Source organism: Haemaphysalis longicornis, unplaced genomic scaffold (genome assembly GCF_048455015.1).
Source record: "Haemaphysalis longicornis isolate Haplotype H1 unplaced genomic scaffold, Haemaphysalis longicornis Haplotype H1 scaffold_8, whole genome shotgun sequence".
NCBI classification, from domain to species: Eukaryota; Metazoa; Arthropoda; class Arachnida; order Ixodida; family Ixodidae; genus Haemaphysalis; species Haemaphysalis longicornis.
The window spans coordinates 157,596,040-157,618,791 of record NW_027526445.1 but is presented as its reverse complement, the minus strand read 5'-3'; the positions used below and the strand labels follow the sequence as shown (position 1 = coordinate 157,618,791).

The following is a 22,752-nucleotide window of genomic DNA, read 5'->3' as shown; positions in this document are numbered from 1 at the left end:
AGTGCCTTTCAGAACACCTGGAAGGCAATGTTATGGTTGGTAAATTAACCAGATAACTACAATACACCGAAACACCCAAGTAGGATCCAGGCGGCGGTTCTTCCGGCTGGACAGACCCGCCACATAACAGTTTATTGCGAAGTGAAATTAAAGGGGATGTGTGCCAAAACCCCCTCTCCCCTTTCTCACGGTGCCCCCTTGCCACTGTCCATCTCCCCCTTCTTGATTAGCTTGTTTGAACCCGCCTGCGGTCAACAGAGCGAACATTGCGGACCTCCATCATTCCCGCATACCACCAATCCCGGTTACATTTCGTCTTCTCCAGCCGATGCAGCAACAGGTTGCATCCGGCGCGCGGTCATTTGCTGCTCGCTACCGTAGGCATTACGGCGCGTCAAACGCCGCGCTCGCTGCAGAAGTCGCCGAGGTCGGTGGTGGAGATTAAACGAAACCTTGACCGTTGCAGCTGCGCTTCGAAGTCTCCGCTTAAACTAGCGTCTGCTGCGGCCGGCGTGGCAGCAAGCCTTCGCACTGACATTTGTCGCCGCGCGCTGGCATTAGCGCTGACCTTTACGCGCTCGTCGAAGACACTCGCAGCTTCAAAGTGTAGCGCCTAAGAGGTTCAACGTGGGAACGTTGGTTACAGTAAAAAAATCATGGTTGTTAGCGCAAATAAATAGAACAAAAAAATGAATGCGCACAGGCGCTACTCCCAACTGTTTGTTGTTGCAAACCACTAGCGTCGTATATTTTTACTTACATCCAGTCACGTGCAAGGAAACAATGTCTTACACGTGCCGACATGCTTAATCTAAATAATTCATCTAAACAAAGCACGTTAGCCTTAAACAGAACCACCGACATCGAAGAAATTTGCACAAATGTGGGACGCTTGTGGTTCCCAACTAACAGTTGGAAATAGCGCCTGTCAATGTCCCCTTGTGTTCTGTTTATTCCCGCTAACAACCATGTTTTTAGGCTGAACGTGTCGTTCGCTAACGACGTGAAATACTGCAAGAGTAAATGAAGAAGCAGAAGACAGCTCACCGTTGAGACACGAGTAGTTCCTCAGAAAGGCGGCGCGGAACATTTTGAGGTGCCGCCTCAGTTCCTGTTCTCCGGGTCCTTCGAAGCTGCAGAACATGAACGCGCCGAAGCACAGATAGCTGATCTGCATCAGCACGAGCAGCACGAGAAGGAAGTTACTCCGACGGATGCCCATCAGCCGCTTGTAGTGCGCCGACTTCCCGCCACCGCCGCCGTTGTAGGCACCGGGTTTCACTAGGCTCTCCGTACTCTGCGGCAGAACGAGCTTCTGAGTGTCCGTGACCATCATCATCTCGCCTCCGCCCATCTCCAGGTTCCGTTCCATCACAGGATTCGCTTTTCACGGAGTCAAGAGTCGACGCGGTCAACCACTAGCCGTCACTACACTCACGCCAGTGGCACTCGTCGAGGAGAACACAGTCGGTAGACGCAGATGTCGACTTACACGAAAGATGCAGAAGAAGACACGGGGAGCAACAAAGAAAGAAAGAAAAACGAAGGACGAGGAACTGAGTGCGGCGGAATGTGGCGGTCAAGAGACGCGGTTGAATATGAGCCTGAGTAAGAGTTTCTGAAAATGAAAGGCCATAGTTCGAAGCACAGGTTTGAACCGCAGAAGAAGGCTGTCGTCTGCGCGGTCGCTCAGAAGGGGGAAATAGGTGGTGAAGCGCTGTGAAACGAAGGAGACACGCACGCTAGCGTGCGTGCAGCTCGAGAAGCGAAGGGCAGCAGCACACGAACAAGAGCAAACGCGCGTGCGAACTTTTTACGTCGACGCTCGCAGACGTGGCTGGGTCAGCACGCACGCCCGCCTGGGCCGAGCAGAGCAGCAGACGCCGGCAGCCGGCTGTCGTCTGCTTTCTAGAGCGGCGCGGTTGTGGCGCCCCCAAACCGTGCCCTCGAAAACGGCGCACGTGCCGCGACGTCACTTCCGGCGCTTCCCTTGTCCGATTGCTCGCCGCCGCTTTTGTTTTTCCCTTTCGCCGCTTTCTCCGCGTTGCCTCCGCCAGGCCGGCTAATCACACAGCGAGAGCGAGGGACGAGGAAGAGGGGAGATGGCGACGAGGGTTTCTGGAATTTCACCGAGCGCCCATTCGACGATCTCGACGATAGCGATAAACCTCAACTCACGAGTGCCCGATCTGTGTATTTCTGGGATCAAAAGTTCACACACTCTCCTTTCTCGTTTTATTGTGTTTCGTGATTTTATTCTCGATTGGTGCACACACAGCTAAGTCTTTCCGGTTTTTTTTTTCTTTTTTTGCGGGGCAACACACATTGTCAAGATCGGCGAATTTCTACAACTGAGAGGATGGATGTATATGTGCTTCACAAGCAGCAAGATAAAACCAGTACACCCACGCATGCGCGCGTGCACGCACAGAGACGGAGCAGTGGCAACAATGACAACACGAAAAAAAGAGGTTACGTGCAATCATATCTGCAGGCATGTCACTTCAAGGCCAGTCGATGATCTGCGATGGTCTGTTACACACTGCAGCTAGGCCACTGTAAAGGAGCTAATCCCCTTATTTCGCGGCAATTTAGATAATGGCACTTGTATTACCGGGATCAGACGAAATAAAAATACAAAAATTGTTCCCACTGGTTGGGCCACCGTTAGCTGAGCTCTGTCATGCCCACGGGGTTATGTATTTCCTAAAAGCGGGGGAAACGCGGAGGGGGGGGGGGGGGTCTTACGTGTGGTGAAGCACAAAGGAACTTGAGCGCTGTCATCTTCTTCCTAATATTCGGTTAATTAGTGAAGGCACATAGACCGAGCATTTTGCCTAAACGTGGTAATTCTTTTTTTCGAATTCAGACTTGATAAACCGAACGACGAGTCATTCTTTAAGGTTTTCTTTCTCTAAAAAAAAATCAGTAATACAAACCATCGACTAACGACAAGAGTTTACCATTTTTTTTCGATACGTCCGCCAAAGGCCAATTCTCGAACACTGAAATTTTGAGGATTGAACTCGCCGAAACTTCACCCGGGCTATGAGGCTTGCCGGAAGAGAGGACTTCGGATTAATTTTGTCCACCTCGAGATGTTTAAAGTGGACCGAAATCTGGACACACGGGAGTTTTCACTTTTCGCCTATACCAGAAAACCAGCCCACGAAATGGAACCCACGACCCAGCACTCAGCAGCGTAACGCCTTGGCCACTGAGCTACCGCGGCGGGTGGGAAGATAAATTTACCAAATGGCATATCGAGGTTTCATTTTATTACATTTCTCTAGGAACTAAGAGTCCATTCAGTCCGAACCAATTATGCTTGGAATCGGGACCACGTAACTGGTAGATAAATCGGATTTTTCAAAACAATCTGAGTAGCTAGTTGGCCTGTCATGACTAGAATGTCATTAGCTAAGAGCGAGACAAACAGAAAGAATAGACACACCACACGGCGATAATGTTCCAAGCTGTGTGGTTTGCCTTTTCTCTTCTGTTGGCCGCACACTTAAAGCCTTTAATTCAGTTCTAATCAGATCCGATTTCTCAGACGCACACTGCCCAAATTATTTCAAAACGTTCCAGACCTTCGGACTACAATGCCAGGTAACCTTACGGTCATGGTTAGCTCTGAACCCTTGTTATTTTGCGATATGCTCCGATTTGAAACTCTTGGCTTAAGTATTAAAAATTCTAGTTTGGACTTTTTCCACCAGAAGCTTCATTTGGGCCCTGAAGCACGCCGTAATGGAGGGGAAGGAGTAATTCTGACAGCCGGCGGATATGTTTAGTGGGACTAAATCTGGACTAAGGCGCGTTTCCATTTTCACTTCTGCCACAAAACAGTCCCGAAGACAAAATTCAATTCAATTCAATTCAACCTTTAGTTCCAACAAGAAGTTGGGGGTTCCCCAGGCGAGAAGTGGCCGCAAAGACCACTTGAAAGGTGCCTGAGGGCCCCGCACTCGCAATGTAGACGGTTGTAGTGTTCTGTTTCCCTTTTTGTCTCCATTATACAGAGTTGGTTCGACTTCAAGAGTAGGCTAGGAACAATATACACTGTCATGCGCAGATGAACAATGAAGCATAGTGATTGCAGTGACACAGGAGCAAAAAAAGAGAAAAACAGTCGTAAAAAATCGAAATATTTCTATACAAAGACCACATAGACACGAAAAGGCCAAAAGAAAAAAAAAGAAAGAAAAGGAAAAGAGAAAACAAACGACAGTTTTGATCAACATATATAGAAAGAACGGTGAGTGTTAACAACTTTTTAAAAATAATTCCCTTATTTCTTTTCGGGTGTAGCCACTTAAATTTGTGTTTATAATATCCCATTTGTTTAGCAGGGAAGGGACAGTACATCTTAAGGACTGTAGAAGATAGTCAGTTCGTCGAAGCGGAACTAGGCACATATCACAACCTCGAGTGCGCGAATCCCTCTGTTGCATTTTTAAATCGCCCATGCGTTCCACTCGAATCTGCAATCCTTCGATTAATTAGCCCAATGCCTTATAGTCACTGAGATACCGCTAAATTTCAGGGAGAGGGCACTCATATATTCTTCCAACCTGCATTTTGCCTGTCCCTGTATGAAGCCTTTTCTCAGCTGGCTGGGTGCATGTTGCCATGGGATTCAAAACAAGCCTTGCTAGATTAATAAAAGGGATGGGGCTTTCACATTTCGATTAAAAATTGTTTATATTTCATCTAAAGAATTCAGAGAAGCTTGCATTCGAGCGCAAGACTTGAATGGCGAAGCTGTTGCAGGTGAGCAATGCCGGACGCACAGGTAAGTTTCGGTATTGTTGTTTATTTGCATAGTTGTGGTGCTATAGTATTCGTCGTCATATGCATCGAGGAGGTCGTCGTCTTCTTCGCGGCGAGTGGTGGATGCAAAGTCATATCCTCAGCATTGTAGACTTCCACCAGCTCAACTGGGGGAGCTTGCACTAAGTCGCGCATGGCTTGAACAACGGCGGAGCTGCAGGATTTTTTCACACGTGAGCACTGAAGGACGCATCACGTGCACACATTTGTACAAATTTGAAATCGTTTATTTTCTAGTTCCGCCATTGCTTTGCACTGTGATCGTTATCGCCAGTTATCGTCACATACGTTAGCAGTTAGCAGTTATCGTCATATACATCGATACCATCGTGTTCCTCATGCCAGGTATTACATGCGTGGTACCACTTGGCGACAGCACTGGAGTTTTTTGTTTGTTTGTTTGTTTGTTTGTTTGTTTGTTTGTTTGTTTGTTTGTTTTGCTAAAGCCGCTGAGCGAACTGGGCACTCGGCGGTCACCGCGATGCACGCGCTCACGAGCGCTCGGCATTTTCTGGCTCCCCGTGGTTTTTGCAAGCTTTTTTTTCGCTAAAGCCACTGCGCGTGCCGGGTATGGTTAGCGGTCGCCGCGAGGCACGAGGGATCCGCATTTTCTTCGTATTTTTTTCCTGAAACACCGAACTTACGGCTTGTAGAACAGCTCCGCTGTTGAAATGTATACGCAGCAATGTATACCCAGCAAGTGACGCCGATTTAGAAGGTGTGGATGCAAATTTTTTTGAGTGACTGATGATTGCTAATGTCATTCCCTTTGCATCGGGTGGTGACGTGTCAACACCCCAAACAGGCTAACACGTCTATGTTGCACAGCTCTTAATTTTACCTGCGATTTTAGCGGCGTTCTACAATTTAGTCTTCCGCGTTATACGTGGCAGGTGTTTCACACTATATTCCCCCTGCCCTCCTCCCGCATTCTGATGGTTTTTCAGCAATATCTACTGCGTTATAATTTACTTTCTCTGAATGGTCAAGAAATCGTATAGTTACGGCAAGGAGAATGTTTTTCTTATATTTACTTGGACGGACACAATCGCATTGTACCGCATACCTACCATTTGTTTTCAGCAGACAACGTATGCTCCATCATTTCCAGTGTACTACACCCCCCCTCCCCCCCTCCCCATGCTCTTCGTTCGCAAGCAACCTGCTTTAGCCTCACAAAATAAAGCACTGTCATTGGAGTTATAGCAAAAATATTTGATCTTTGTAAGCTGGTTTTCCCGCATGGGTGATTGCTGTGAAGCCTACTTATGACCGTATGAATAAACGAACGACGTTAGAAATAGGCCTGAGGCCCGGCGGGGTTTTCTGGAGGCGAGGTAAGAGGAGGCGAAACTCCCAGTTAAGTTCGCTTGAAAGAGATTGAACCCTGTATTGTTCGTTAGCAGGCCCTACTAAGACTGTCAGACCACTCTACACTGCAAAGCAGTGTAGAGCGAATAACGAACCCAGATAGAGCGAATTATGCAATATATAGCAAACCCGGATCGAGCGAATTATGAAATATATGGAACAAAACCAAATCCGTTACGAAAATGCGGGCTAAACATATTTCTTATAACGAAGTTCACATCGGATATATCGAACTCGACGCGCCAACAATTGCCACCGAAATGCTAGGGGTCTCGGAGCGGCGATTGAGATGTTGAGACTCGCATGGAGCGACGTGACGCCCGACACCGGCTGTAACTGTTTCCGACGCACGGGATTCACGACGGAGCCCATCCAGTCAGCCGACATTGCTTCGATATTGAAGGACATGGAATTGAAGTGGTGCTAACGACGTCTCCGCCAAAAAAAAAAAAAAGTGAAAACGAAAATCACCCCTCTTTTGCGAAGTAAGCCGTTAAGGCGGAAAGTAGCTTTATTGCATGCAATAAATGGATGGTTTTGTGTAAGTTAATGGCATACTTTATGTGTTCGTTTCTTTATGTGAGATTGGCAGAGGGGGTACGTGTATTGCGAACTCGCAACAAAAAAATTCGTTATAGACGGCTTCTGCTATATCGAACTTTCGCATATATCGAACTAATCGCGACGCATATTGGAGTTCGCTAACCGGAATCAGTCCAGGACCAAATTTTCCGACCTGCACTTTCAATGTGATGATGCCCAGTCATTCAAGAAATCCGGAAAAATCACGGAACTCTAGCCATATAAGCGCCGCTTTGAAGCCAGAGTCAATCCACTTCGTGAGGGTGGAAGACGAGCGAAGCTGTTCGGACGAGACGTGGACGTGAATTCACAATTTCGAACAGAAGGTACAAGCTCATCTGCTGTGAACTAACCATGACAAGTAAACGAAACTCAGCGAAATGATACAGTCGTCTCAACGGCTAATTGTGGTAAAATTTGCTTTGGGGCAATTTTGATTAAAAAACCTTTAAATTTGTTTTCCCTTACCATACTCCTCCTGCAGACGGTCGTGTATTGACTTTAGACGGGAATTGCATGATGTTTACAACTTCAGGAACTAACTACTTACGAAAGGCTACTATGTTCGGCGTAATGAAAAAATCGTCTTATCCAACTATGGTTATGCAATTTTTGTTGGAACAATTTCGCCAAAACAAGAGACGGCCGTCTCCCGGAGAACATTTACGCTTAAGGTGGCTACGCCGCAAGCGTTTTTACTCGCGCACAGGAAAAATGAACGGAACCCTGGCCATACAAAGCTTCGATTTAAAATCAAGTCCAAGAATAGGCTGATATGGTACAAGACTGACACGGCAATAATGTCCGAACTGTCTGGCAGTCAAAAAGTTCGCCGTCCAATAATTGTTCGGCGGCTGTTCTCGTGTATGTATGTCATCCTCGCCATCGACATCACAACGGTCATTGTTATCATCACCATCAATATTCTTCTCGCATCCACTGCAGGACGAAGTATTCCCCCATATACTTTCGCTCTAAATACTGCGCCATCCTGTTTTATTGCTCACCCCCCCCTCCCCCCTTAAAATTTTCCAGTGCCTATTCTGTGCACCAGATCACAGGATAACGTTCAGTTTTATCCCGTGGGCCAGACAAACAGGGTGATGTCTCGGTTTTGAGGTACGCACTTATGATTACGCCCCCGTCGTAGGCTTCCACGGCGGGAGGGTGCAGTCTTGGGTTTTGGCGCTAACGTCCTGGGTTCAAGTCCCAGCAGTTGCGAAGTTTTTTTTTTCTCAAAGTAACTTTTTGCTGTGACCTGTTTTCTTAAGTAAATTCTATGCATTATTTATGTAAGTAAGTGTGGATCTTTTAGGTTGTTTTAGATGAATAAGGCTCAACTATACTACGGTACAGTCCATAGAATAAACCAAGATGGCAAGTTGCGCGAGTTGGTACGGGCTCATAATGAAAATATTTGCCAGAACGAGTGACTTTATAAGTTACAGGCTTGCGTACTGATCCCATCTGGAATAGAACTGTTTTGACATGCACGTTTTTTTGTATATATGCTTACTTTTTCAATAAAGATTTCAGTTGTAAGTGCCGCGCTGTGTTTTTAGCCTTCCTCGTCCTCGTCTTTCTTCCGCTGGTTGTTTTTTTTTTATTGTGAGCCGCAGAATAAAGCTGAATATTACCCTGCGGTCTGGTCCACAGAATTGTCACTGCCGTCGAAGTTTTAATCGCAGCATTCAGCCACAAGGCTTTCTGTCTCCCCTGACTGATCCCTCCGTCCATCGGTAGCCATTTTGTAACCCTGGTGGTACACGTGTTGTCCGTACTCTGTCTTACGTAGATGTTTTCTACCCTATTTCATTCTGTACTACACGGCGCAGGCTCGTTATCCATGAGCGTGACCAATATAATCCTCCGTTGAACGGCTCGTTGGGCTGACATACGCTTACTTTCAGCGTGCTTAGTGACGCTCAGTCTCTTCACTGCGAGTTACAACCGGAAGTGCGCATTGACTGCATACCATTCTTTTTATTTCGTGACACGTGTAGCCAACTGTAAATATTTGAAAGAGGTTGCCGATCTCCCGTCAACGCTTAATGACTTTACGTCTGCTTTCTGTCCAGTGATTCGGATAGGCTTTGACTACTTGTTCAACGCAAACGTTACACCTACCCAAGTCTTACAGTATTTTGTAACCTTGCAATCCCTGTTTAGTTTGCGTTTGCTTTTGTCGGTCTCAGCCAACCAGACACGAGGACTTTAATACGTCATAATTCTCTACTGCCGGAAAATTGTCGCTGACTCACGTGCCTATTTTCTATTTTTCTTATTATATGGCTCACATGAATGACACCCCCCAGTACAAAATGAAAACAGGAATACCTCACAAGCCTAACAAGGATTCCTGTCGTTAGACAAAAAAACTTTGTTGTGACAACAGAAGCCTTGTTGTTACGACAAAGCCATCTGCTGTTACGACACACATTTATCGTAACGACAAAGTCTATTTTCTCAACGACCACCATTCCTGTAGTCACAACAGAACTGTCGCTAGGACAGCCATCATGCTGTCGTGACATAGCCAGCTGCCAGAACCACGAGAGAAGAATACGACAAGACGACAGTACGACCCGCAAATATACGACAAAATACAGGAATTTTTCTTGTCGTCATTTTCGACTGGTGTTTGCATTAAAAGTGGTATCAGTGCTATTCTGATAAAGCTATCTTTCACAAAAACCAGACTTGTTATTTGTATTCACGGCACTTGAGAGGTCCGCCACGAATATGATGAAATGAAAAGGCGAGTGTTACTAAAATGTATTGCTAGAATGTCTTTTAAGCTTCTTCCTTCGGCTGACTGACAAGTACTGATCAGCATTCTGATTTTATTTGTTTTGGCTATACGAAGTTAGTGACAACTTTTATTCGATAACACGTTCTCCTGGGCGATCTCGCAATGAACCTTTAGGAGACACGGAAAGCAGTTCATATCATTCATATTCTTATCAATTTGCAGTGATAGGATTGGAAGAGAGACAATGAGAATATACCTAGAGGTATAGAAGTACGGCCACTGCCCCTCCCAGTGCAGATTACCAACTATCGAACGTTACTTCGGAGTCGCACGTGGACCTGTAGAGAGTTAAGAGGAAAGCATTACAATAAAGTGACCCCAGTCACGGACGTTGAACCGAGGAACATTGTCCAGGCGACAAGAGATTCGCCGCACAGTGCTTCATGTTCCATTACAGAGACCCTGATAGTTCGACACAGGGCTGAAGGGGGATACGAAGAACAAAGGCGATTGTTTACCTAAGACCTTTTCATGGAGTTAAGGAATTCGTCACGCGTTATTTATAGAAGCTGGGCCGGCAGCGCTGGAGATCATTTTGTTCAAGATCAAAGTCCGGAAGCCACTTTCCAGGATATTCCAGATTGCCCGTGAGCCGCCATCTGCACCCACACAGCAGCGCCCCTACCGAGCTTTCACCTGATGCCAGGACCACATGGGCGCACACACTGCCGAATATTTCTGCATTCTCGTTGCTAAGGGTAATACTGCCGGCTAGGCACACTGACATAGCTGCGTTCCCACAACTGTGGACTACTGCGTGGGCTTATCGTTTGCGCTGCACGAACCTCAAGCAGCGCAAACTGCTCCAGACCACCCTGTTGAGCCTGGGCTAAATGGAGTCACGTACTTTCAATTTATCATCTCAGCACACAAGAAAAGAGTTCTCTAAAGTTCCTACATCTTTTTATTCCTTTTCTTCGTGTTGCTTAGTGGTTGCCCGGAATCCAGGCACGTCTGTTATGAGATTTATTTTTTTTCCTACAGTCCAGTTGCAGTGGCTAGCTGTCCAGGCAATGTGATGGAGGGCATGTATAGTTTTCGCTCGTCTGGAACGGTTTCTTGCACAGCATTGCTTGCACCCTGACGCGTGACAGGTTTTCGCAAAGGCCGGTCATCAATAAACAGCGTTGTCAATTCCATCCCTAGCGTTAAGAACAAGAAGCACCGTCGTCGTCTAACGGCGTCCGTGTCTTTCTTGTCCATCCAGCTTGCCTAAGCGGTTTTCTGGAACAAGCACTTGAAATAAACCAACAACCATTCTGAAATACAGCCTAGGTGTTTGTTTCAAAGAAGACCTTAGCGCCAATCCCGCACTTCAACATTTAAAATCTGTGACGTCCCAAAATGTGTTGCGGGAGAGTGAACGCAGGGGAAGATATCTGTTGGTACGTTTTTGGCATTTCCTGCGTTAATAAGCATCTCCCGTTGCCGTGAATGACACATTTGCATTCGTGGCACTGTTGCCTACCGATCCATGCAAACTTGTTTTTACAAATTTCAGTGTCCCTTTAAAAACCGCGCGAAGAGGACCTTGAGAAACAAAAAGAAGTCAAAGTCATCCACGCTATCACGACAATAAATGAGTCCCATAAGAAAGCCTAGGAGAACTCTGTATAAATGTGACGGATGCAGCCACAACGCGTAGCTATCGTATAATTCGTGATAAGAGTTTCGGTAACACTTTTCTTAACCTCTCTAAATTTTCCCACTTCCCTCGCAGGTACGATCACGTGACGAAAACGCTCGGCCGAAATTTTTTTGCACTTCCGCTCACTCCGATCGATTGATTGTTTGCTTGATTGATTGACTGATTGATTGAAGGGTTTAACGCGCCGACGCAACGCAGGCGATGAGGCGCGCCGTAGTGGAGGGCTCCGGATTAATTTTGACCACCTGGGGATCTTTAACGAGCGCCGAAATCTCGTACACACGGGCGTTTTTGCTTTTCGCCTCCACCAGAAAAGCGGCCGCCGCGGCCGGTAATCGAACCCGCGTCCTCGTGCACAGCAGCACAACGCCTTAGTCACTGAACCGCCGCGGCGGTCTTGCGCTCACTCCGGTACGCCCGCTAAACCTTAGTACCATGAAACTTTACCTGACTAAACGCTCAAAGCTGCTGCGCTATATATCAGAGAGGTACGCCACAGGTGTCCGTTCCCTGCTAGGAACGTCGGCCGCACAATTAACCCGTCTGTCCCTGTGATTCTTCAATACCTGATGATTCCTACGGAGGTTCGCTGTTACTACAATGCGAATAAATGCGAAGTTTCGCTGTTACTCGTTGACGACGCATTTTACGCCTTCTAGTGCGCGATCAAGAGCACAAACACTGCTCTCACAGCCGCGCATGCGCACTCGCACCCTCGATCAGTTTCTGCGCGCTCCTGTTATCCCCCTGGAAAGCGCCATTACACACCCACCGGAATCGTTGGATACCAAACAGGAGATGCTTACATCCCCCAACGCAAAAAACAGAAAGACGAGAGAATAAACAAACTGCGCGTAGCTTATTAGCGCTGCGCCGGCGAACGAAAATTTTGCGCCCCGTGAAAACATTCGCGCGAACAGAAGAAACACGAGCCCTAGACCCTGCAGGGTCCCGGGCCGAGCGCTGAGCAAACGAAGCCCGCGCTGTGTAAACAGGCTTTTGCTTCACGTGCCGGCGGCCGCCGGAAACAACGGAATGGAAATTGAATTAAGCATTCGCCGGCTCGCTTTCGGCCCACCGCCAGCGGAGGAAACCCGAGACAAAAATGGCCGCCGCCATAACTAGATAGTCGCGCACGTTGGGCAACGCAGTTATTTATTCATACGACTTTCGGCATAGCCGCACTGGGAGATGGAAACCGATCCGGGAATGCGCAAGAAGTTAACGAACCTGTCCGGTTGATTTCACAATGGGGAACGGTTTCCTTTTCCCCGGTGGAACAGCGGTCAATATTTTCGCTTCCAGCACAAACTACATCGACACTGCGTACGCCGCTGGTTCCTGCTCCGATTCTCTTCCGATTTTCTTCTCAAGACGACACTCTTTCTTGGGCTACTCAGACGGGGAAATATTGGCCTGTCTGTCTGTCTGTCTGTCTGTCTGTCTGTCTGTCTGTCTGTCTGTCTGTCTGTCTGTCTGTCTGTCTGTCTGTCTGTCTGCTAGTCTGTCTTCCTGCCTGCTTGTCTGTCTTCCTGCCTGTCTGTCTGTCTGTCTGTCTGTCTGTCTGTCTGTCTGTCTGTCTGTCTGTCTGTCTGTCTGTCTGTCTGTCTGTATTTCTGCCTGCCTGCCTGCTTGTCTGTCTGTCTGTCTGTCTGTCTGTCTGTCTGTCTGTCTGTCTGTCTGTCTGTCTGTCTGTCAAAAGTGTAAACTTCTTCGATAAGAAGTACATATAGGCAAGAGCATTTTAAATTTCTAAAAACACTGCCATGGGTCGTGCAGGAGAAAGAGGAGAAAAAAAAAACTTAATGAAAGCACGACATTATTCGTCGAGAATGTCCCGGGCTAGGTTCACCAACGCCAACTAGTTCGTCAGCCGGTCCGAGCCTATAGCCAAGCCCGCTACGTTGAAGGAGGAGGGTGCGGAAAGTGTGGGGACTGAATTGAAATGGGGAAGGAGTAAATACAATGCCCTAGATTAGCGTAAGCTTAGGTACAATTGGGAAATGGTGGGGAGTGTCGGGTACGGTAGAGGAAAGAACGAGCAGGTGCAAGGAGTGTATTTATGTGTATGCGTCGAAGAATGCGTAGTTGCCTGGTGGTTAGAAATTTGTCCGGAACAGGCAGTGTACGGAGAATTTCTCTGCTGTTCTCGTAGTGAAGCTCTATTTCTTGTTTGAAGTGGAGAGTAGTGTCCCACGTGGGTAGATAAGGCCAGGGAATCCCATGCACTCCGTGCAGCGGGCGAGGCTATGCACGACCTCGTTGCCTCGGATTCAATCGCGACTACGAATCCAACTCAGAGTGACAGAGTGGGGAAGCAATTTTGTTAAAGCTTCGCCTAGACCATCCCGCAATTATGCCCACGTGAATGGCGCGGATAGCTTGCATTCAATCACTGCGTATATGTCATATCCTTAGTGGTAAGGGGGTGCTAAGGAGAGGCCCTGAATACTGGTGATTATTGGTAAGGTCCCTGGAGTCACTCTACGAGGGTGATTAGTGAAGGGACCAAGGGTGCGTGTGACTACTTCATTGCCACTTGTGAATGAATAAGCAGTTGCTCCGACGTGCGTCCTCCGTGCTCGCTTTGTGAAGAACCACGGCTTCCTCAGGGGTGCATTAGGTAAGATGCTGGTGCGAAACCAACAGGAAGAACGTGCTTTTAATTAAGAACACACGCGGAGTGCGTTTTGCGACAGCAAGTAAGAAATGCGCCAAAAGAAGGCGGGCTACTAAGCGCGTGTAAATTGAATCGAATTGAGAAAGTCGCCATTGTACTAGCCTTGGGAGGAGCGAGCTTGGGGGGGGGAGAGAGGAGAGCATGTTAAGTTGGAGGACGGTAAAATGCTATCGTCTTGCGACGACACTTGCGGTCCTAGGAGCAAACAGATACGCGGGAAGTTTTCTTAAGACGATAGTCTTTCTCAGGCTGCTCAAACGCGAAAATTTTGTTCTGTCTGTCTGTCTGTCTGTCTGTCTGTCTGTCTGTCTGTCTGTCTGTCTGTCTCCTCGATTCAGCCGCCCGGCAAAGCTAAAAGAATTCTTCAACGAAACGTTTACACAGCCAAAACACTTTCAATCCCGGAAATCGACAAACATTCTACAAGTTTATCGCCATTTCAGCAAAAAAGGAACTATTAAGCATATTGAAGGCAGTATATAGACTCATAACTGTTACTTGCAGTGTTCTTTTATTTAGCAATAGACGTGACCGTAAACTTTTGTGAGAGCAAAGAAAAAACGCGTTAAAAACTATATTTTAATCAAAAAATGCCAAAACGGCTTGCGCCCGAGCCTTGTGTTCCTGGATAGAGCCCAAGTCCTAACAGTCCCAACAGATGGCGCGCCAGCAGCGCGAACGCGGCAAAATTGAATTGATTTAAGTCAACATCCAACACGTGGGCGGATACAGGAGTGGAACCGCGTGAGAGGTGGGCGGATGAGACAGGAAAGGTAGTTATGGAGTAGGGGGGGGGGGGGGGGGGGGGCAGAAGAGTACGATCTTTCAACGACATTTTCAGCGATTTGAGCAGATACACGGCCAGTATTCTATTATTATTATTATTATTATTATTCTTACTGCTTAACTTCCAGTCGTGGATGAGGTGGATAGGTAAGGCCGGTAATATGACGCTGGAAGCCACGCTCTGAAATTACGTACCTTTTCCCACGTTTTCGAGGCGATCTGGAATACTGGAACACCTATTCAAATGAACAAAGCGCGCCGTAGGTTGTTGCATGGTTTCCCAAGTTTGTCCAGGACGTAAAGCTCTTAAAGGGTCAACAAAACGTGTTGAGCTAGTTGGTTCATGCTTGGGGAGATAGACGAATAGGGCGTTAGACGGGCGAAATATCGAGGCGTATTTCATCAAAAACTGTGGAGACGAGCCCGTCCGCACGCCGTCACTAGCAGCAAGTGACAAAGAGTTGTCTTCCGTTAAAGATACTGTCTAATCCCCAGTTTAGAACATGTTCTTGTCCTCATGATACCATGTCGGTACCGTCAGTAGTGCGTGCGTTTGCCTGCGTTGCTGGTTCAATGCACTAGTTTATCTATGAGCTGCCGTTAGCAAATGTCAGCCTTGTAAAAATTATTGACGTTATCTATACTCGGGTTCTGTATATAAATAAGCGGGGTTTTTCATAAATAAACAGTTAGAAGTTGGCGCCTGTTTATATGATTCGAGTCTTCATCTTCGGCTGTTTAGTGCCCTATTGGTCGATCTATCCTAATGTTTGGTGTGCCAAAAAGTCTGATTTGTCCGAATAACAATGATAGAAATTTTATGCGAACTTCGAACGCATAACGAAGATATTGAGGAATGCAGGGGAAGTTGTGGTGACTCCCAGTCGCTTTCTCGTCAAGTCTTGATGACGTCACAGGATTTTGATGGGCGGTCGCCAACTGAAATTCGAAACAGCCCAAAAAGACGGGACAAGGAAACGACGACACAAGGCGCTGAGTACAACAACTTGTGTCGTCAACAACTTGTGTCGTCGTTTCCTTGTGCCGTCTTTTTGGGCTGTTTCGAATTTCAGTATGCACCACCAACTAGACCAAACCACCGTTCTAACGCGGTCGCCGAGCAAAGCCACCGACAAGAAACATGACAGAATGATTGTTGTGGGACACCTAGTCCCGCCGATGGTAACATGCAGTTAACACACACAACTATGGCTTTACAGCAAAGCGTTATATGTCTTTGATCGCAGGGTCTCTCGCCGACAGTAACTATATAACTTAGCGACGTGGACTCAGCGCATGAAAAAAATGACAAAACATTAAAAGAATCGTAGAGACACTTTATTTTGGTACAGTCGAACACGGATACATCGAACTGCAAGGGTATCACGAAATAGTTAGATATATCGACAATTTGAAGTATGAAATATGCCTATCTGAAGCGTACCTGAAAACTCCATCCACCACTGAAAGCTTTTCAAAGGCGCGAAAAGCGGTAGCTTACCGATTTGTTCCTCACAGCGCGGTAAATTCAAGCCACTGCGCAACGATCACCACACTTTATATAACATACGATCTGTGAGAATCACTTGCGCCTTCTTCTGCGTCATAAGTTCAGAGACTGTTCTAAATCCAAATTCTTCCGGTTTTCCGTCACCGTGGCTCCGAAACGCGGGCCGTGCACAAAAACACACACCACAACACATAGGTCCCCCTGTGCGATCAACCATTGATAACCACTCAAGCACGCAGAAAAAAATGCCAGAAACCGAGCGCGGCAGGGCCCGCGAGAAGTCACCATCATCGCATCTCACGCCGTCAGGAAAAGCGCACTTGGAGGGGCACTTGGGGCGCAGCGTTCGATATATCGAACGTGCCCATTATCGGGAGTTCGATACACACGTACAACAGCGCTATACTTTTGCATGGGATAACCAAGAGGATGTTGAAGCTGTTCGATACAGACAATAGTTCGATATATCCGTATTCGACTGTATAAGACGGCTTATATTACCCCTAAAAGAATCTCTTCCCACAATGCAGTCGTGTTCAGAGGCGAAGCCAACTTCAGGCGGATTAGGGTAATATTGGTCTTTGTAAGCTGCCTTACCCACACTGTGTGTTCCGCAGTGAAGCATGACCATCTACTAAGGGAACATGATTATTACAGCCCCACTTCATTCTCCTCTCCACCACCGCCGCCTCTTTCGCTAGTCGTAGTAGAACTTCGTTTATACGTTTAAAAAAAAGGCGAGGGAGAAACGTACTATCCAGGAAAACGTACTATCCGGTAAGAAACGTACTACAGGGAATCTGTAGTGTTCGCAACTGAGAGCGTACAAACCGGGAATTTGTCTGAACTCAGAACGTATCAACGGGGTTCTAATGTGCACTCGTCGAGCGGGCCTCCCCCGACATTGTGCAATGCCGTGCGCTCTTCCGCATCCACCTGTCTCATCCACTATAGAGCCTGCGGTGTGATTGGCTGAGCCGTGCTAACTATAATGAAATATCATTGTCCCTACCCACCAAGCATATGTCTTTAGTCTATGACGTAGAGGTAGGGCCATGGTAAATACCCAACAGCAGCCCCTGGTGCCTACAGTGTCGCAGTGGAACGTCAACTCGCTGCGACCGCGTCGTGCGAAGCTGAGTGCGTTTCTGCTGCAGCACGAGCCCCATGTCGTGGCTCTACAGGAGAGCTATGTGCGAGTGGGAAGGGACAGCATGGGGGGGGATTCGCCTGCCGGGCTACATCGGCTATCGCAGGCCCACGGCGTGTGACCGTGCCCAGTGCTCGGCGGTGGTGTGTTGCGACCTGTCCCTGGAGGAGGACGGGTCGCCACAGGAGGACAGGCCCCGTGGAGGAGGGAGCCCAGCACGTGGAGCTCCGACCGCTACACACTGCACATCGCACAGCCAAGCGAGCCGCACTGCACCACGTCACCCACTGGGACCTGTTCCGGCGCTGCCTTGCTGAGCAGGACCTGGGGGAAGGAGCCGAACTGTTCCGGGGCATGGTTTGCTGCGCCAGGCAAGCCACACTGAGCTACACAGTAGCCGATGGGGCCACCACGCCAGACCTGAAGCTGCTGCCGCTGCGGCCGGTGCACAACCGCGCGGAGAGGAAGGCCTAGCGCTCGGGGGAGCGGGCGGACTGGACGGCATACCGGCGCGTGGACGCAGCTTGCCGCCATCCCGGCAGCCGCCTTAGGCGGCAGCGCTGGGCCGAGCTGTGCATCAGCTCGGAGGCCGACCGACGCTGCCGCCGCCTCTGGGGCATCTTCAACTCCATCCTGAAGCACCAGAAGAACCGCAACCCCCTAGCTGCCATGACCATCCGCAAGAAGGCCAGCTTTGCGGAGTTGGCCGACCTCTTCGCAGCACACTTCCTGCTGCCACACCAGGCGGAACCAGGACCCGCTGATGCTGTTGCTTGGACGGGGGAGGTGCATCACCCCCTCAACAACGCCCCCATCACGGAGACTGAGCTCCGCAGTGCCCTCTGCAGCTGCAAGCGTAAGTCGGCTCCAGGAGCGGACGGCCTCACCTACCAGATGATGCGCAATCTGGATGAGGTGGGGTTCGGCCGGCTCCTGGCCGCTTACAACGTCATATGGGACACGGGCCGGCTGCCACCTGAGTGGCTGCTAGCCATCTTTCGGCCCATTCCAAAGCCCGGCAAGGGCCTTGTGGCAGTCACGGCGTACCAGCCCGTGGCCCTCACATCCAGCGGCTGCATGCTGCTCGAACGGGTGGCACTGCGGAGGATGGAGGCCACCGCAGAAGGGGAAGAGGCCATCCCCGAGCAGCTAATGGGCTTCTGGAGGCACCGAACATCCGCCGACTCCATCGCCGACGTCGTGGTGGCCCTTGAACACGCCAGGGCCTCCAAGCAGGTGGCGGCGGTGGTGCTGCTGGACGTGAGGGGCGCCTTCGACAACCTGCAGCGTCATGCCATCTCCATTGCCATTGAGGAGGCTGACATTGCGGGCAAGCTGCGGGGCTTCGTCAAGGCGTTCCTGACGGGCCGTACGGCGCAGCCGCAGGCGCAGATGGGGGACGCCCTGTCGGCCCCCCGGCCGATGGACATGGGCACCCCAAAGGGCTCCATCATCAGCCCCTTCCTCTTCAACCTGGTGATGGCAGCCCTGTCAGGCTGCCTGCCCAGAGGAGGGGGCCACTGAGTGTACATTTCGGTGTAAGCCGACGACATCGCCCTGTGGGCGCTGGGGCCCAAGGGTCAGGACCGAGCCATTGTACGGCAACTGCAGGCGGCCATGGATGCAATCCGGGCCAAGCTGGCGGGCGTCGGCCTACAGCTGTCGGTGACGAAGACACATGCCATGCTGGTGCATCCGGACGCCGCCGCCCGTGGATGGACCCGGCGCCTGACCATCGATGGCGAGGAGCTCCAGTGGAGGACCAGGGTGCGCTACCACCCCAGGTAGCGCACCCTGGACCACTGGACCTGGATCACCTTGAACCACCGGCTGAACTTCCCGCAGGCAGCCAAGGAGCCCCGAGCTAGGCCGCAGCTGCCCACCACGGCATTGCACAAGATGGTGGCCGGGGACAGTGGTTGCTCACAGCGGACGGCCCTCCAGCTGTACAGTGCCTCGGCGGTGGGTCTTCTTATGTACGAGTTCCCGCTGGTGAGCCTGCGGAAACCAACATGGCGGCAGCTGGAAAGGCATCACCGCAAGGAGGTCCTTGCTTGCCTCGGCCTGCCCCAGAGTTCGCCGTGCGAGAAGACACTGGCCGAGACGGGGGCGTGGACCCTTGAGACGACGGCTGACCTGAGGGCTCTTGGCCAGATTGACCGGCTGCGGCACGCCGAGGGGTGCGGTACGCTGCTGCATGGCCACCACCACTCGCGCATGGGGCGCATGCTGGTGCTCTACGAGGGGGTGGTGGCCCCCGTGGACGCGGGACATGGTGGCCCCGCTCCTGTTCTGGCAGCTTTTGTTCTGGCAGTCCACTTTTACATGTGTTTTAAACATTGTCCTCTGTAGTTTCACGTGTTGTCTATATCTGTAGTGTTTCTCTGAAATGCCAATTTCCTCTATGTTTGCTCCTTTTTTTCTCTTTTGTGTTTTATATTTATCCCTGTCAACTTTGCCCAGTGTGTTATATACATTATAATGTCAACCTTTTCCCCTATCCTCCTATTCGTGTCTAATCTTTCCTCCCTATTCCCCCCCTACACCAGCAGGCGTTCCGGTGTCCGCCCCCTGGGCGAGACAATTTACGCCTGTTGGTGGGCCTTCCCTTTCCTATGAACAATACATACATACATACATACATACATACATACATACATACATACATACATACATACATACATACATACATACATACATACATACATACATACATACATACATACATACATACATACATACAGCGAATCAGAATATGGGAAATGAGGGGCTTCGGGAAATAAGACAGAAAATAAGGGTTGGCAGTCAAGAAAACCTCGGAAAGCAAAGGGGAGGTTGTGGTGGGTCATAGAAAGAGATGAAGAATTTTTTGAGTCGAAAAGAAAGTGGCGAAAAAATGCCCGCCGGGTGGGATCCGAACCCACGACCTCCAGAATACCGGTCTGGTGCGATAACCACTACGCTACCGGCGGGGCTGTTTCCCCAGCACTTTCTCGGGTATTTATGTTAAGGTATTTTTGTTTCCTGCACTTGGGGGTGGTAGCCAGCGCCACTCGGACTACTCGGGGTGAAGGGGACCTTCTTTGTAACCCCCGGGCCGTGACTCGAGTGTCTACGACATGTCGAGAGTGGTCGACCAGCGTTGAACCCTCTTAAGCTCCCTTTGGCACCAAGACTGCCAGAACAGAGGCCCTCGCTAAGCATGTAGCGAATCAGAATATGGGAAATGAGGGGCTCGGTGAAATAAGACAGAAAATAAGGGTTGGCAGCCAAGAAAACCTCGGAAAGCAAAGGGGAGGTTGTGGTGGGTCATAGAAAGAGATGAAGAATTTTTTTAGTAGTCCGAGTGGCGCTGGCTACCACCCCCAAGTGCAGGAAACAAAAATACCTTAACATAAATACCCGAGAAAGTGCTGGGGAAACAGCCCCGCCGGTAGCGTAGTGGTTATCCAGGGTGTCTAGCAAATTGCCCAATTCAATTTCCCTGACTTTTCCAGGTTTTCCATGACCATTTTAGTTGAAATTCCCTGACCAATACAACACGCGCCATTTTGTGGAAACGGTCCGTGAAGCATATAAAAAGCGTAGAGAAAACACATTCTATCATACGGAAAAACACATTTGTTGCAAGTGCCCTAATTCTCAAAATCCACTTTGATTAATTTCAGTTTGTTGTTTGAGGTTTGCTTGCCTTCAGTTATGGCTTCAGATAGTTTATTTCATCTTGCGGGATAGAAGCTTCAAGCTGCGCTTCAGCAAGCACCTTTTGCTTTTTTTCTTGATTGTCCTGGCTTGACATGCAACGTGAACCGCATGGTGCGTTGCGCGTGCGATTTTTTGACGCCCGCGTCGACGACTCGCGCGCGCGGCAGCTTCTGCGTCGCTCAGAAAATGCCGCGCGTCGCGCGCGGCAGTGGGAGGAGCCTGACGACTTGCGCCAATGGGGAGCCGCGCGCCTCATGGCGGCAGTTTCGAAGCTCTCGAGGCAGCCGGCTGGCTCCGCCAGAGATGTTAAGGCTTACCACGCCGGCAGGTATTGCATGGGCCCTTTTAGTAGCGGCGCGGATGATGTTTTATTGTAGCGTTTTCTCCCACATTATAAGCTCTTTTACCTCACAAGCAACTTCGTGCGTGCCTTGTGCGGCATTATAGAGAGCGCTTAGAAGCCGTCGCTCGAACTCCCGTCACCACTTCGCGGTCGAAGCCGCCGCCATGTTGCCGCCGCCGGCAGCACCCCGCGCAGCGTGCGGGAAGTTCCGCGCAGAGTTCCTCTATATAGCTATATATATAAGCTATATACATAGCTATATATAAAGGAACTCTAGTTCCGCGGTAGCGTCAGCGCGCCTGTGACGTACGCGGCGCGTTTTCGCGAGCAGAAAACACCCCATGCGGTTCACTGGGTTCGCGCTAAACCATGTTCCCTTTTGATTATGTAATTCTGGCTCCTGATGTCATAAGGAAGTTCTTTCAAGATTAGCTCCCAAAAAGCACTACCTTTTAAAATTCGCTAAAAAAAGCCCGTTTTGCGTGCGATTTGGGCACCACCTAGACGTCCCTCTGCCGCAAATGCACCCAGCAACCTAAGCCAGCTGCGTGAACCGCACGGCGAGTTTCTGCACGCGATTCGTGCGCGGTATTTTCACGGCCGCGTCGACGATTTCGTGCCTGCGGTGGCTCCTTTCCTGCACAAGCAAGTGCGTTTGTGCCTTGAGTAGCATTTTAAAGAGCGGTTAGAAGCGGCCGTTGGAGCTACCGCACGACTCCGCGGCCGGTGCTGCCGCCATGTTGCCAACGCCTACCGCTCGGCACGCACCGTGCGGGTGGTTTGCGCGGCGGCATCAGCGCGCCTCGGGCGTACGCGCCGCGTTTTCCCTTGCAGAAAAACCAAAAAGCGTTTCATGCGGTTCACGCTTTCGTCGCGCGCGAACGTGTTGTGTTCGGTAACTTCTAGGGGGCCTCCAACACTGGTTTCCCCTATTCTAAAACTGTGTGGGCTGGCCTCAAAGTGGTTTTCCCTGACTGGTACTACTTGATTAAAAAATTCCCTGACAATTTCCTGACTTTTCCCGGTGGCTCAAAATTCCCTGACTTTTCCCGGTTTTCCCGGTTTTCCCGGTCGCTAGACACCCTGTTATCGCACCAGACCGGTATTCTGGAGGTCGTGGGTTCGGATCCCACCCGGCGGGCAATTTTTCGCCACTTTCTTTTCGACTCAAAAAATTCTTCATCTCTTTCTATGACCCACCACAACCTCCCCTTTGCTTTCCGAGGTTTTCTTGACTGTCAACCCCTACATACATACATACATACATACTCGGACAAGCAAATTCAACCAGAGCGTCATCTTCACTAAACTTCCCTCTTCACAAAGTGA

At 49.6% G+C, this 22,752-nt stretch overlaps 1 protein-coding gene and 1 non-coding gene across 4 annotated transcripts in view; both read right to left on the bottom strand.

The window, feature by feature from the left end:
- LOC144149331 (potassium channel subfamily K member 1-like) overlaps positions 1-22,752 on the bottom strand; it is a 207,630-nt gene that overhangs the window by 62,180 nt on the left and 122,698 nt on the right. For 2 of the 3 annotated variants that reach the window (XM_077680891.1, XM_077680890.1), the window contains exon 1: positions 1,048-1,927. The exons of the other annotated variant lie outside the window; for it this stretch is intronic. In XM_077680891.1, the coding sequence (XP_077537017.1) occupies positions 1,048-1,372 (325 nt within the window). In that variant the 5' untranslated portion in view covers positions 1,373-1,927. Of the gene's footprint in view, positions 1-1,047; positions 1,928-22,752 lie in introns of those variants that run through there. 3 annotated transcript variants of the gene reach the window in all.
- Trnat-ggu (transfer RNA threonine (anticodon GGU)) lies at positions 20,275-20,347 on the bottom strand. Its single transcript has one exon. It is a non-coding gene; the product is annotated as a tRNA-Thr (tRNA).